Here is a 16,042-nt window from a genome sequence, read left to right on the forward strand (position 1 = left end):
TAAATACATCATTCCCGGATGGAGGAAAGTACTTCCAGAGAAGGGCAGATGAAGATCAGACCACACTTTGGTACTTAGAAGTTTCGTGATTACTCAAGGGATCGGATCTTGCAAGTCCCCAACCGAGGAGTTTCCCTCACTCGGGAACTTAGGGGAGCACTGTTTGTACCATACTTGACCAATCCCGAAACTACCGAGCACCGGCCAACGCTATACTGTCAATGACCCAGAAGAGTTCCCCTCCGACCAGGAGGCCAATCACTACTCGACACGTGTCAAGATTAGAAGTCAATCAGAGCGCAGCACGTGTCGACATCAAGAACCAATCACAACATGACACATGTCAATGTGACAAAGCTACAAGTTTTTCTATAAATAGGGGTCATTCCCCCACAATATTGCCTAATGCCATTTTGTGTTAAATCATTCACAAGAACTCACTAAATTGAGAGCTTGATCCTTTGTACTTGTGTAAGCCCTTCACTACTAATAAGAACTCCTCTACTCCGTGGACGTAGCCAATCTGGGTGAACCACGTACATCATGTGTTTGCTTCTCTGTCTCTATTCATTTATGTACTTATCCTCACTAGTGACCGAAGCAACCAAGCGAAGGTCATAAAACCTGACACTTTCTGTTGTACCAAAGTCTTCGCTGATTTTGTGCATCAACAAAGTTCAAATTTGTTTTTGGCGAGAATCGAATCTTAGATTTCTCACTCATATAAGGTAAAATGAATTAGAGTATAAGATTTCCCGGCATGGAGCCTAGTATAGCCCTCTACCTAGCTCCGCCCTTGCACATAAAATCCCTTGTTTCCCTAATGTGGGATTATACTCTCAATAAGATCATTAGATGTTAATTAATCTAAGGGGTGTTTTTATAGAATATTACTTGGGGATGAATTCGTTCATCCACTTGCAAATAATGTATATTTACTATGAAGAAAATCATAACCAAACCGTTCAATATCTTAATCTTCATTTGAAGATCATTCATACCAGATTTCATTCGAATCAGAGATCGTTTAATCAATCAAATATATCAAATAAATCAACAGTTTCATCAGTATTGAGAGAGGCCAAAAGAACATACGAAGGGGGATATTGCACAATGTTATCAGTTCGAGTTTTAGGTCTCGAGAAGCATATAAACAAGTTTTAGGTTTTGAATTAGATGTATAATTTCTCATAAACATTTCAAAAAACCCTTTTTTTGGTACAATAATATTGGAAGCGGGAGAATGAAACTCAAGATGTTGAATAAAAGAATAGATTCTTTTAACCAACTCTTTTTACACGAAGAGAGCCAATCATAAAAAAGACTTTAAATGATGTTAATTGATATAATCAAATGCATTATGCATTGTAACTGTGTATTAAGGACAAAGAAAAAAAGTAGCATAATCTATTCTATATATGAACTAAGGAATCACATATTTAGAAAGCAATACCACAGTACATTATATTTGTAATCAAGGAGGAATGAAGAATTGAAACTTGAGTCAACGTCCAACATTCAAACAAGAAATACAAGTGGATATAACAAGACTTAAAATGGTGACCGCTATATGTAGACATACATACGGGAGCACGAGTAGTGCTCTCCTGTACTTCTGCAAGCGTACAGAAGGGAGCACGAGTAGTGCTCTACTATATTTCTGCAATATTTCCCTGTAGCAGATTAGCTCACGTATTGACCCCCTACTTGAGAAGAAATAATTATTTTGCTATTCATTTCAGCCAAGACTAAATGGTTAAGTCGCTGAAGCAATATATCAAAATCGTCTTCGCTTCTTATGAGGGCGAGGCGAACATATCGATCTTCAGCACCAAACAAGCTACCTCTGCGACCATAAACATTCGCTTCTTGTTGCAGAACTCCATAGCAATCTTTATCCTCTTCCCTCTCGCACTTCACCCACGCATAAGCTGCCATGCATATAAATATTAGAGGAAGTTTGGCTTGTTTTATGCTAGGCCAAATGTTATACAGAAAAGTTGATATCAACCCTAGTTTCATTCGAATTTAGGAAAAACCCACATATTCGTTGTCCATCTTTTCATGTTAAAAAACTTACCATAGTGAGATGATACGGTCACTTAATAGCTAGGGTTCTGATACATATTGCAGAAGTGATGTAGATATGATTTGCTTATCTATTGATAAGGTTTCAGTTACTAGCCTTAAGTGTCTATGTGTTGATGATTTTTGGGTTTTAATTTTGTTTTTTTAAAAGAGATTTTATTCTACCTCAACAATAAGTTTTATGACCGACAAGTTATTTCTTATGAATTTAAGTTTTTATGGCGACAATTGCAAGCTTGCAAAAAATTAAAATAATGCATTTAATTAAAAAATTTAAAATTATTTTTCACGTTTATCTAGTTGTATTCCTCTTCATTTGTAAGTGAGAGGTTTTAGGTTCGATTCTCACCAAAGGTGAATTTGAAGCTAGCCTATTGTGAGGCTAAGTCCACCCCCTCCCTTTTTAGGGGATGTATTCAATTGGGAATTTGAGAGTTTTTAATGGATTTATAAATCCATAGATTTTTATGGAGTTGAATTGATTTGTAGAGATTCCATATAAAATTTTGATTCAATTCCTTCAAAATCTCTGGGGAGATGTGAGATTTGTGGATGTTTAAAATACACTACGAAATATATCCACTTCCCTCTAATTCCTCAAATTTTTCAAATTCTTTAAGATTAATACATTATCTTTAAAACTAATACATTATCTTTAAAATATTTCAATTTCATACTTTAATTATCATTTCATTGCAATTTCATATATCCGTTAATCAAATCATTAGTTTGACAGTTAAGTGATGACGTAACAAATATAAGGTCCAAATGTTTTGATGACATGGAAAATAAAAATACTTAAAAATTAAAATAATTAAATTCAAAATAAAAATAAATTAAAACAAAATTTAAAATTACAAGGGGCCCACCCACCTTCTTCTCCAAGGAGAGAGATGGCAATGGCATCCACCCAGATGTAAAAATTGGGTTCAATCCAAAATCGTAAACATCTGGGCACGTCTCGTCGCCTTTGGATCCCTCGGAAATTTCAGGGTAAGGAGTTCTCTATTCCCGTCGTCCGCCTATGAAATTCACAGGAATTTTTAATTTGGGGAAAGATCTGCGTTTCAGATTTTTGGGGAATGTTCCGTGCTTCACCTCCATCAAATTCTCGATGGTGGCGAGAGTGTTGTGAACGGCGGTGCTCTCGTCGGGGTCCGAGTCGCTTCTTATCTCAGTGGAGCTGTCTCTTTTGGTTTACCAATCACTAGTACTTCGCTCTCGGAATTGGTAACTTCCAAGGTCTTGACAAAAAATTTCATCGTGTTCATCACTTGCACGATTCGTCCAATTCGTACAGTTACGATTCTCCGGAAAGACTCAAATTTTCGGTTTCCATAGGTCACACCGCAGCTCCATTCCCTACCTTCTCTATCGCCGGTGTTCGTAAACTCCAATCCCCTTCCATCGACATCGTCTTACGCCAGTGCACACGGTGGAATTAAATCCGCGCTCCCCGCGGAGAGAGAGATCGAGAGAAGATGAGATAGAGACCGCGACTCTGCGGGGAGAGAAAGGCGGCCCACTGAAATGGAAGAGGAGACCTCGCTGCTCCCTGAAATTGCAGAGAAAGTGGCAGATGCCATCTCTCTCCGTTGGAGAAAAAGGTGGGCTGGCCACTTTGTAATTTTAAATTGTGTTTTAATTTAGTTTTATTTTAAATTCGATTTTAAATTTTTTAATTTTTTAATTTTCTTCATCATCAAAACATGTGGGTCTCATATTTGTCACATCATCACTTAATAGTCAAACTGACGGTTTTGACTAATGAATGTAAGAAATTGCAATGAAATGATAATTAAATTATGAAATTGAAATATTTTAAAGATATTGTATGAAGTTGCAATTACATCCAAACCTGAGAGAGTAAAATGTAATTTATCCAAAATAATTTAATGAAAAAATTATATTGGTAAATGTATGTGTGCGTGCACACATGCAAAAATATAACTTAATGACATATTTACTAATCCGTAATCAGATTAAGAGAAATTGAATTGAGGAGGAATTAGAATGAGGTGGAATCAGAATCAGATTACTGTTGAAGTTGTTTACTAAAACTGTCTAGAATCGGAGTATGAATGACATTGATCTATATAATCTGTTTACTCATTCACATGAATCAGAATGAAAACTGACCCCTAGTTTAACTAATCTATTTTATATGCAAATTATTTTTAAACTTTTATTCTTTCATTTTTTTTAGTAGAGAGAACAATTTTATTTTATTTTGTAGTAAAAATTTTATTCTTTCATTTTTCCAATTTGTTTTTGTGACCCTTGGTCTCCCCCTCTCTTCCCCATCTTTCTCCCAACCTAAAAAGTTTCTAAAATTTCCCCATCTTTCTCTGCTGCTGACCTATTCCTTTCTAACAAATCTTTCTATGCTGCCAACCCACCCCATGTTTGCCAATAAGTTTTCATGCTCCCTCCCTCCATGTCCCAGCCTTGATTTTTTTTACCCCAATTTTGAGTTTCCTAGTTGAGGCAGTGAGTGAGCTTTTAACCATGGAGTCGGCGGATCGAAGAATCGAAATGAGAATATATAAGCATAGGGACATGAATTGGGTTTGGGATAAACAACAGCTGACTGAAGGCAAGGAGGAAGATGGACCTTGAAAGCTCCAGTCCCAAGTCGCGAAACAAAGAGGAATCAGAGAAGAAGTTGCAGGGAGTCGACTGAGAGACAAGCAAGAGTGTTGAAGTTGCAGGGGTGTTTTGGGATATCAAAAGAAGTACAAGGGCACTTTAGGAAGAAAAGTTTGATTCTTTCTTCCGGAATTCAATTACCAGTTATATCTTGGTAATCGGATTCCGGGTAAAACCGGAATTGAATTCCCCATTTTGGGTGGACCCTACCTTTATTTTCGTTCTCCAAATACAAGTAAACACATAAATGTGTTGGAAGGAATGCAATTCCAATTCCACTTACCTCATTCCCGTTTCGTAAACACGTCATAAGAGAGATGTTAAGAACACTCTCTCAAAGTGAGACTGTTTATGGATTTCTCTAATACCTTACAGCTTAATGTTTATTCTCGTGCCAACATTGTAAAACGTTGTGCAAAAAACATGAGGTGATAGAGAGTCTATAAAAAGTCTTATTTTTAAAAGAGTCTACTTAGTATTTCTCATAACTTAATGCTGTTGAATGATCCCAGGGTGATTTATTTTATCCAACGAAAGGTAATGTAGACGTAATACTCAGCTAGGGGAAGCAATTTTTTTTTCTGATATATATGATGGTGTAGAGAGAATGTTACCCGGTGAAGGTCCTCTAATTTTTTGGAAATACGTGCAGTACTGGGGTGCAATTTTCTGCAGAGAAAACCGGTTTGACAACTGAAGGGTATTGCTCAACTTTTCCCAGCGTTTCTTCAAATTGTCGAACCCAAATTCAAAAATTTCCTTGCCCCGAGTTTCAAGGACGACATTCATAAGCTTCAAAGCTCTTAGCTGAGAGTCCCGGGAAACACCGAAGCTACTTAACTCTAGGTAGGTTTCCATTCTTTGGTACACAGACTTATCTTTCACAACTGCCCACCTGCACAAGGCACAATATTAATGTATCACTGTTGTCCTCCTTTCAACTTGAGGCTTAATCAAAACTTAAACAGGGAACTTTGTGTATTAAACATATTATTACCCGAATCTAGTACCAGCATGGCCAGTGAACTTAGAAATTGAAAATATCATAAGATCATCATCTGCTGGAGCTGGAATAGCTGTAAAATGTGGCCAGTAATATACACGATCATAGATTGCTTTGGCATTCGGGCCTTGAAACACTGCCTTCTTCAGCTGCCCATCAGGATTGTTCGGTGAGGTAACATACTCAATAACGTTTGCGGTATCATCTGAGATGTTCTGGAACAAGGCCGCATCTCCTTCAAACTTAAAGTCAAGTGATCGAAAAAGCTCCGCTTGTGTCTGATAAAGCTGTTAAAACTCGATGTCAAAATGATGATATACATATATTGGCAGAGCATATGCGTGAATTATTATTTGTTTTAATTTGTACCATCAAAACTGACAATCATACGTTTGTACAATTGTTTAAATCATAGATGGTACAATCGTTTTAAATTTCGTATGTCGACATTTCGGAAGTAAGATTTAACCTTGTAATAAGGGACTGAAACCAAAACACTTGCAGGTGAGGAGTTAAAGTTATCAGAAGACAACGCGTAAAGTGCAGCGTTGAGAAGATGGGTTGAGCCAGCACCGAAAACAATGTATCTTCCTTCGGTCACAGCATTCCCAACAATGGCATGAACTGTGCGGATGTGATTCTCAAGCTCTGCTGACACGTAAGATTTATCAGGGTAGCTGTAACTCATTCGATGCCATCCTGCTACTGCAATTGCACTTTTAGCTGCATGTTGCATCCAAAAGGGTTCCAAGAAAAATGGGTCTCCGCTGCAACAAAAATGCAAAGGCTCATAAGTCAGCATTTCCTCTACCCAGTTGGTATTGTTTCACTCCCAATAAAACAGTTCTTTAATTGGAGTGACATATTAATTGAAATTGTTCTAATCATTAAATTGTAGCATATTTTCTAAAAAATATAGCACTTGGTTCATTTCTTTGTAAGCAAACTTTTTGTACCCTTACGATAACTGTTTGACGCTTGTAATCCTTTCGTTTTAAAAGCATTCCCAAGTATAATTTTTTTTTTTTTTGGAAAATTATATTCACACACCTCAAATTACTTCTCTCATATCTTTTTAATTTTTTAATATTTTTAATATTTTTCTATCAAGTGTTAGTGTTGTGTAAAAAATATTAAAAAAAATTAAAAAGGTGTGAATATAATCTCTCTTTCTTTTTTCTAGGGATCCCTCAATTTCAATTAAGTCTGACAAACGGATCGTGTTTGTGTCATACCCGTGATCCTAAAGGGTCTTGTCGTTTCAAACCTGTCATCTTAACAAATTCTTAACAAGTGACCCAATAACGATCTGATTTGTTAATGAGTTGTGTCTTTTATGTTGGGCTAACGGGTCATGTAAAAAATTATCATGCTTAATGTCTAAATATGTAAAACGATATCTTATCGGGTCACCTATTAAGTGACTTGATAACGACCCAATATGTTATAGGTTCTTAATGGGTTATTCAAGAACAACTCGACTCATTATCAAGTTGACTCGAAACCTGTTATTTCCGTAATGTTCATATCCTTTTAATAGAGTGTGTAAAAAATTGGCTTGCCTAATTTCAACCAACCATTTTTCATTAAATGCCGTCTCATTTAAATTTGAATCTTCTTTGTGGGATCTCGAGAATTCGTGATGTAAGATAAACGGATACGATCTCCGAAATCCTCACAAAGAGAATCCAAAGAAGATCTTATTGGGTCTTATTCGGCAGTTGCAAAAACAGTGACTGGTGAAGCCCAAAATTGACTTGGCATGATCAAACATCACTAATTCAAAATGAGGATCCTCTTCCGATCCTCTTTGTAGGGATTTCGGGATCCTCAAATCGTGTCCGTTCATTGTATATTGTGCATCTATTTTTCGTCATGTACTATTCATGTTTAATTTTAGATAAAAATATTTAAAATAATTTCTGACTGCACGATATACAATGAATAAACATAATTCGAAGATTCCCAAGATCTCCAAAAAAGGATCCCAGGCGGATCCTCATTCATTCATTCAGGAGCACATGTTCCAGTTATATGGGGCCCAATGCTAAATAATATCAGTAGGAGAATCATTTGCAAAAGGGGGTTCCGAGCCAAAATAAAAATCTTCTACTTGATAAAAGACAACATTTCATTTTAGAAGACTCATATATATAAAGGAAAACTAATGAAAATGTCTTGAAAATTTTGAGTTTAACGATAAAGACAAAATAAAAGGTAAAATGAATAGTACCAGGTTTGACTTTTTAGTGTAAAAATATGATTTTTCATTAAAGTAAACAGCACCGCGGACTTTTCGTTAAAACTTCTGTATATAAATGTTGGACCCTCTTCCAGCTTCCTGTCTGCGTTGTAAAAAAATATTTTAATCTTAATTCTAATATTTTAAATCTTAATCCTGGTAGGAGCTTTGTTTCTGAAAAATATTCCAAACTTCAAGAGGTCCATGCATTTTATCATTATTATTAAATAATATTTGACTATTCAAACTCTAAAGAGGAGCAAGAATTTCTACTCATAGCTAAGTATACGTTTGTTTTTATTAGTTTGTTTCTTTTTCTGTCTCAGATTCATGGTCGATATTCACTAAGACCTGAAAAACAGAGTCCGTTGATTTAGATTTAAAGAAACTATAGCTCCTTTCTGTTTTTAAATTTCTTCCTTGCCTTTTATTTTACAGTTGGGATTTAAATTTTGGGATGATCTAGTAATTCAGATGAAACACTGAGAGCGTACAATGAAAAAGATTTATTTATTTTAAGTTTTAGTATAATACGGAATTTTAATTGTTTGTAAATCACTGATCTAAAACCCCTACTGAATCAATATCCCAAACTAGAGAGAGTGAGAGAGGGGTACCCGTCAGCGTTTGCTGCACATCCAGTTAAAAACAAAGAGCAGTCAGGGCCTCCATAGCAGGAATTGCACTCACAAACAGGTTCCTTCCCATCAAGAATTAGGCCATCTGAGTAGGCTCGTCCATGCCCTGAGCAAGGGATTGCTGCTACGTGCTCAGCTTCTTCTGCTGCTCTTCTGCTCCAGCTCAATTTCCACTCTCCTTGCACATACAGTTTGAAGGCACACAGACAGAACAATAGGTTAACAATTATAGAAAAGCTCGCAACATAGATGCTTTTCCCCTTAGGCGCCATATGAATTTAGTTTCTGCTTCTCAGGTTATCTTGCATATATTTATATATAGCCTTATATATGCAAAAGAAAATATGAGAATGACAAATTCAAAGCATTTGGAGAGAGAAAATGATGGAATGTTATGATAGGCTATAAATCACTTTCAATTATAATATATATATATATCAACTCCAATAATTTAATATATGTTATGAAATGTGGTATAAATGACACACATGTGTTTTGTACAAAAGCTAGTTAAAGTGAACTTTGGTGTGTTTTGTGTAAGAAAACTAACCAATGTGGACTTTGGTGAAAACTATTAAATGTATTTGATGAAAATGTCATAGTGAGGTACAATTTTCTTCTTGTATGAAAGATGTTGTCAGGCCAAATGCCCTATAAATAGAGGCGTCCATGTAACCTCATGACAACACACCATATCAAAAGTGGAAAGCAATAAGATCACTATTTCCCTCATCTCTTTATATATATTCTTTGTGTGATATATTGCATTCATTTAGTTTCTATCTCTAATAAATGTTATTTCTCTTACTTTTACCACAGTAAAATTCTCACAAAGTTAAATCTGGCACGATTAAATTATTACAAAGTTGCCTTCATCTATAGATAGGTATCATACATCATTCAATTTATTCATATGCAATTTAGGGTGATTCAAATCCTGAGTGATCAAATTCTGTTTTTAGTTTTCCTTCTATTTTGATTTTCAGTTAAATGTTGTTCTACAAAATGAAGGATTCGCCATTAACGGATTTACACATTTAGGTGTCTTTAGTGGAAGAAATCTTATTTGTTCAATTTTGTTAACTTTCTTTTCTTACATATGATTATAAGGAACACCTAAACACATGGATGTAATATATGTATATAAACATATTTTTTTGGCACTTATATTTTCAAATTTTCTACACTTTCAACTCTATTTCAAATCCTGCAGTAATGAGCGGGTACACCTGCTGGTAACATATAAACCACAAAATATCATTTCCCAAAAAAAATTATCAGTTCCCAAGGAAAAAAATCTACACTTCGGAATAGACCATGACATCAGATTAGTATCCCTTGTTCATCTTCATCGTTCTCTCAAGTTTTACCAAGACGGTGTCATACAACTGAAAAAAAAAATAGTAGAAATACATCACATGGATTAGATGTTAAAATAGAAGAAGACCATTCTAATTTTTATATATGTTTTGGGAATCCAATATGTAAAAAAATAGTACAAATACATCACATGGATTAGATGTTAAAATAGAAGAAGACCATTCTAATTTTTATATATGTTTTGGGAATCCAATATGTAAAAAAATAGTACAAATACATCACATGGATTAGATGATGAATCATCTCATATAACACCAAGTATAGGTTGAGAATATTGATTATTCCCATTATTCCCACGCCAACCCAATTATTCCCACGCCAATCCTTCTGGGGTGTAACCGAAAGATACTAATTATGTGTCCGCAACAGAGGTCGTTCGCATCCACCACATGAGCATTACTTTATTCTACATGGTGACGTTGTAGCTTGGTTACAGTGCAATTGAAGGGAAGAATTTGGTTTTAATTATGAAATTTCCTTTTATATTTTATTTTATGTAATATGGCTATAGTGTGAGTTTCTGAGTTGGATTGTAGTGTGAGTTTCTGAGTTTGGGCCCTACATGGATTGTAGTGTGGATTTGAAAGTTTGGTCCTATTGTTCTCCTTAGCTAGAGCAATGCTTTTGCCCGTTTAAATCTGTACTAGGCGACACATTTCGACTCGAAATGTCCACTTGAACTTCTAATCGAGCTACGTTGACCGATACTAAGAAGGTAACGAAGTCATAAAGTATAGTGATGTGAAAAATATGAGTAAATTTAAACCTAAAAATGACTAAATGGAAGAGTGCACATGTGAGCGAAAATTGAACACATTTCACACAGGATGTCAGAGCATAAGTAAAGTACAGTAAAATTAGGATAAGAAGTATACCATTGGAAGTAACGTCCTATACCAACTTTTGCCAGAAATCCTTGTTGACACAAGAGCCTTGCCACTAAAACCTGGAGGGGCGAAAAAGGTGAGTGGGCCTGAAAATAATGTTTGTAAAAATCTTTTTCAAAATGTGTAACTCATCGCCGTAAAACAAGTATAGTTTCCAAATTTATATACTACATATAGTAAGAAAACAATTACGTAAACATTAATATTTCAGAAATACGGTAAATCACAACATTTCACCTATAAAACATATAACATATGGTGTGATCACAGTATCTTGCATAACAAACATATAATATCCATGCTGACATACAAGCTCATGCAGAGATATTCTAACATAAACAAGACTGGGTGTAATGATGATCTACGCTCTAGTACTACAATCACGTGAAGATTGACGTTATACGCGTCATAATTGCCTATAACAATCTAAGACATGACTGGCATCTACAATGGATCTAAAGTGAATGTATCATTGTGATGTGAACATACTACACAGGCTAGCCTTGGGCCGGACAAGTACTAACACCAGTGTAGCATGCATGATGAGCAGTTAACATAAATATGATCATGCAACGGTAAATTGATAATTATAGTCAATATAATACTATTCATGGCCGTAAATATAATTAAGGCGTCATATAATAATACGCATACATGTTCATCCCGTAAGACGTAGAACAATTTCGTAAACTCCGTCAATGCACTAATTCTTATAAATGTTAAACTAATCTTGTTGTAACGCATAAAATTCTTTATTATATAAAGGGAAACTAAATAAATATATAATATTTGAAGGTAAAGGCCCACTCACAAATCATGTCATTGGGTTGAACCCGCTTTACGACATTGAAGATCATTGGGATGCGTTTTACCTAGAAATGAAACCATTTATGTTAATATATATCGTACTAAAGTAAATTCGCGTATTCGTACAAAGTACAGTGAATAAAGGAACTATTTTAAAACGATCAAATTTCGAAAAACAGAGGGTGAATTCAGATTCAGCACGTCGAGTAACCTAAGAATGGACCTCGGGTTCCTCCACGAGCCTTCCTCGCGAGGCCTGCAGATTTGCAGGTTTTTGGTCCCATTTTCAGAGCTTATTTCTAGCTCATTTCTCAGTCATTTTCAATGTTCTATATATGGATTTGAAGTTAGGAATGAGAAGGAAAGAGATATACCAGTTTGAGGTCCAACGGAGGGCAAAAAGGGCCTAAAAGTGGCCTGATGGTCACGATCTCCTTTGCTGAAAATTTGGGGGATCTCCCCTTCATCGATTCAGTGCTACATCATCGTTCAAAACATATACAGAAGATCAAGATCGAACCACAAGAACAAAAATGAAAGATTTAGAATGTCCTGAGGCTTACCGTAGTCGGAAAGTCAAGAATTTGCCGAATTTTGTTTGGGGATGATAATGAATAATGGCATAAGCCACTGCCTACAGGGTGTGAGGTCTCTGCCCTGGGTCCGTGTTCATAATGGTGACACATCGTGAGGCTGATGGTGGTCATAGGACTTGCCAAAGTGGCAATGGAGATATGTGGCTCGGTGGTGATTTTACAGAGGATGAGAGATGCGAAGATGAAGGGTGGAGAGGAAAGAGAGAGTTTGAGACAGAGTGAGAGATAGGGAAAAGTGAGAGGGATGAGAGTGTGAAATGAGGGAGAAATGAGTGATGTGGCAGCAAGGGAGAGGGGGCTGAGAGATTGAGAGATATATGAGAGATGGAGTGGCATGTAGGCTCCACTTGGCACACAGTCCAAAGCCATAAAAGATAAAAGAAAAATAGAAAAATATCTCCTGGGATGTGAAATGACTAAATTACCCTCGATGTTCTATGATTTGTAAAATCTCCGTTATAGCTTCGAATTAGTTTTCGTTTGTGCCTACGTATTCGTATCGTCGAGTACTTTGAGAATATGTGGGTACGTGTCTTTGAGTATATCCCAAATAATAACTAATTAGGCATCATGCCTAATTAATAAAATACTAATGTAAATGGGTCTACTTGCCAACTTGCTTAACGAACCCAACGAATAACCATCATATTACGGTTTGCAACTCGCAATACCGAAAATTCATTGTTGTCTCGATAAACAACTAATAAATTTTCGAGAATGCAAAATTACGATTTTGCCTCTTATTGGGAAATGTGCATAAATCGTTCGATTTATGCCGTTCATGCTCACGTGTTCGTAAGAACATGCACCACCTAGAAATATATGCAAAGGTACAAGGAGTGATAAGGACTTGAATGTCCATGAAGGATTTCTACCCATCAGGGACATTTTCGTAATTTACCAATATTAAGGAATAAAATAATATTAAACTCGGGATGGGATGTCACACTAAGTCTGACACAATTAATTGTAGTCCATCTAAACATATCTTGTGAAGTCCTGTATTTTCAAAACCTATAAATATATATTGTGTATTTTATTTATTTGCTTTTGCATGGCCATCATGCAAGTGAGAGACCGACCTGATCATTTATCATACCCTTGTGGTCAAGTTTGGAGTAGCTGATTTAAGCATACACATCCTATCACGGTAACAGAATGTCTTTGGCAAGTTAACATCCAATCATATATTCCAATCTTATTTGCATTGATTTTGCATTGGAGTTTGAGGTGGCTCCGTGTGTTACCATTCATTCTTTTTAGTTGACACCTCTTCATCCACTTGGCAGCCCACAAACTACTCTAACAAGTGTCAATCTTTCATGCCTTGTTATCCAATGAAGTGGCTCCGTGTGTGGTCTTCTAAATACTTTCTGCTACTTCTCCATTTTGTTCACGTATTTACTCAACCTTTTCCATCCTTTTATAACGTTGCATGCAGTTAGCATGCAATAGTGCAATAGTGCAATAGTACAATAGTTTTATATGTGTGTGTGTGTGTGTGTATTTAGAGATAGAAATAAAAGAAATTCTAGGGTTAGTGAGTTCTTTGTGTGGAAAATGTTAGTGGGCTTGTCTTGCTAAGGTTCTACCTATCGACTGAGGTAAGTGGTTTATGTAATGTGTTTGTAACATACTTAGGGCTTCCGTATTTAGACCTCCTATAAATACTCGGGGGACTCAAATATAATTATGTAATAAATGGAGGGCAAATATGTAAAAAGGGGATGAGCCTTTATTCTATAAAAGGGTTTTCTCACCCTCACAAACCAAAAACCCTCTCACCCTCACAAAGCTCATCTCTCTCAAGCTCTCATGCTCACAAACAGAGAGCCTTCTCAAACTCTCTCTTTCTCTGGGGGACTCCCCCTCATCCTTGTAATCCATACATATAGTCAGAGAAATACAATCAGTGTGGACGTAGCCCAAACATTGGGGTGAACCACGATACATCTTGTGTTATTTACTTTCTTGCAGATTCACGGTCGGATTTACGTTGTTCCAAGACCCCTCCAGTTTTGTGCATCAACATTTGGCGCCGTCTGTGGGAAACGATACGAAAAATTGTGTCGGTTCTCTTTCATTTTTTCACCTCCACCGTGAATCTGCAGAAACCCAAGAACCAAACACCTGCACAGTCACTGCAAAACCCATGTCTTCCGCTTCAGCTCCCGGTCACGGCGACATCGATGGAAAAACAATCTCTTTGGGTCAACAACCAAAAAACCCAGAAAAAAAAAGAGATTAAATCAAATAAAACCAACAACAGAAAAAGAAGAAGTCTTTTGGAAGATAATGCAAGGATCTATAGCTGCTGAACCAGAAACAGAGGATGAGGAAGCAGCAAAGCTCAAGTTCCTCTCCGATGGCGAGATGGGCTCCTTCTCAGCCAAGGACTACCACAACCCACCGCCTGAGCCGCTCATCGACGCGGCCGAGCTCACCAAATGATCATTTTACAGAGCTCTCATAGCTGGGTTCGTAGCCACTTTGTCTTCGACACACGTTTCCCGAATGCCTACGTGATTTCTGCCATTGCATTAAACCCCAAGCTGGGAGCTTGGTCACGCTGACAGCTGTCTCTCAACCTCTTCCAATCACACGCTGCAACGGCGTATTTTCCCACATTTCTATCGCCCATCTTACCATTCTGATCCCATTGTACTAGCGATTAGAAGATGCCGAGCCCAAGTTTGAAAGCAGGAAGCTAGCCGCCGTGGGTAAGGTTGGGAGCGGTCGTGGGTATCGTTTCCCACTCACGTGTTTCATTGATATATCCTGTAAAGTTCACTACGGGTCCTGCACAAGAACAGGAACTTGAATCATTTCCTAACACTAGTGGATTAGGAGGTTCAGAGGTCTGCAACAGTCCTGGGATATGTCGGTCATTGGTTTCAACGAAGCATGTGGAGTTCCCTCTCTTTCTAGATGGCTAAGACACAACGAGAGCCACATGTTGATGCCTACGATGTAACCCGCTTTCCAGAAAGTTCAGTGCTCTCTGCAGCACCAAGCCATTAGAAGATACCCATCAACATTTAAAAAAAAAAAGATAACACTTTCATCATGCATGTTCCCATTTTCTAAAAAAATAAAAGCAAAAAGTAATAATTGCGGTGGTGATGGCATGCAGAAAAGGGAATTATGGGCGTGACCTATTGAGCAGAGGGTCGGATTTATTTTTTGAATGATGTAATTTATTTTTCTTATCTTTCGGAGACATCTGTATAAACCCCATCAAAGGGTAATCCAAAAAAAATAAAAAAATGACAAGCCCAAAATAACGGGCTGGAATGTTATGTGGAGGGCCAAGGCCCATATGCCCAAAAGAGCCAGGCCCTATGGCTTCAAGTTTATTCAGCACCCTGCCACTATTATCACCATCCAGGTGATCAAAAGTATGCCTAGTACTCTAAATTTATTCGGCACCCTGCCGCTATTATCACCAACCAGGTGATCAAAAGTACGTCCAGTACTACAAAAATTATTCGGCAACCTGCCACTATTATCACCAACCAGGTGATCAAAAGTATGTCAAGTACTCCAAACTTACACATGAGCATCCCTCATGTCAATCATACATATACATTCATGAGCATCCCTCATGTCAATCATACATAAACATTCATGAGCATCACTCATGTCAATCATACAAAAAACATTCATGACTATCATTCATGAGCATCACTCATGTCAACATTCATAAACATCACTCATGTCAACATCCATGAGCATCACTCATGTCAATCAAC

General features: G+C 36.9%; 1 protein-coding gene across 1 annotated transcript; it reads right to left on the bottom strand.

The window, feature by feature from the left end:
* Positions 1-1,438: 1,438 nt before the first annotated feature.
* Positions 1,439-9,230, bottom strand: LOC139187412 (tryptophan aminotransferase-related protein 4-like). The gene is made up of 5 exons (XM_029109388.2): positions 8,600-9,230; positions 6,210-6,507; positions 5,735-6,027; positions 5,352-5,632; positions 1,439-1,931 (listed from the first exon to the last, which is right to left on the bottom strand). Exons 1-5 carry the CDS (start codon positions 8,890-8,892, stop codon positions 1,684-1,686), a joined length of 1,413 nt encoding a protein of 470 aa, XP_028965221.1. The 5' UTR covers positions 8,893-9,230; the 3' UTR covers positions 1,439-1,683.
* Between the last annotated feature and the right edge of the window lie 6,812 nt (positions 9,231-16,042).

Source organism: Malus domestica, chromosome 10 (genome assembly GCF_042453785.1).
Source record: "Malus domestica chromosome 10, GDT2T_hap1".
Lineage (NCBI taxonomy): Eukaryota > Viridiplantae > Streptophyta > Magnoliopsida > Rosales > Rosaceae > Malus > Malus domestica.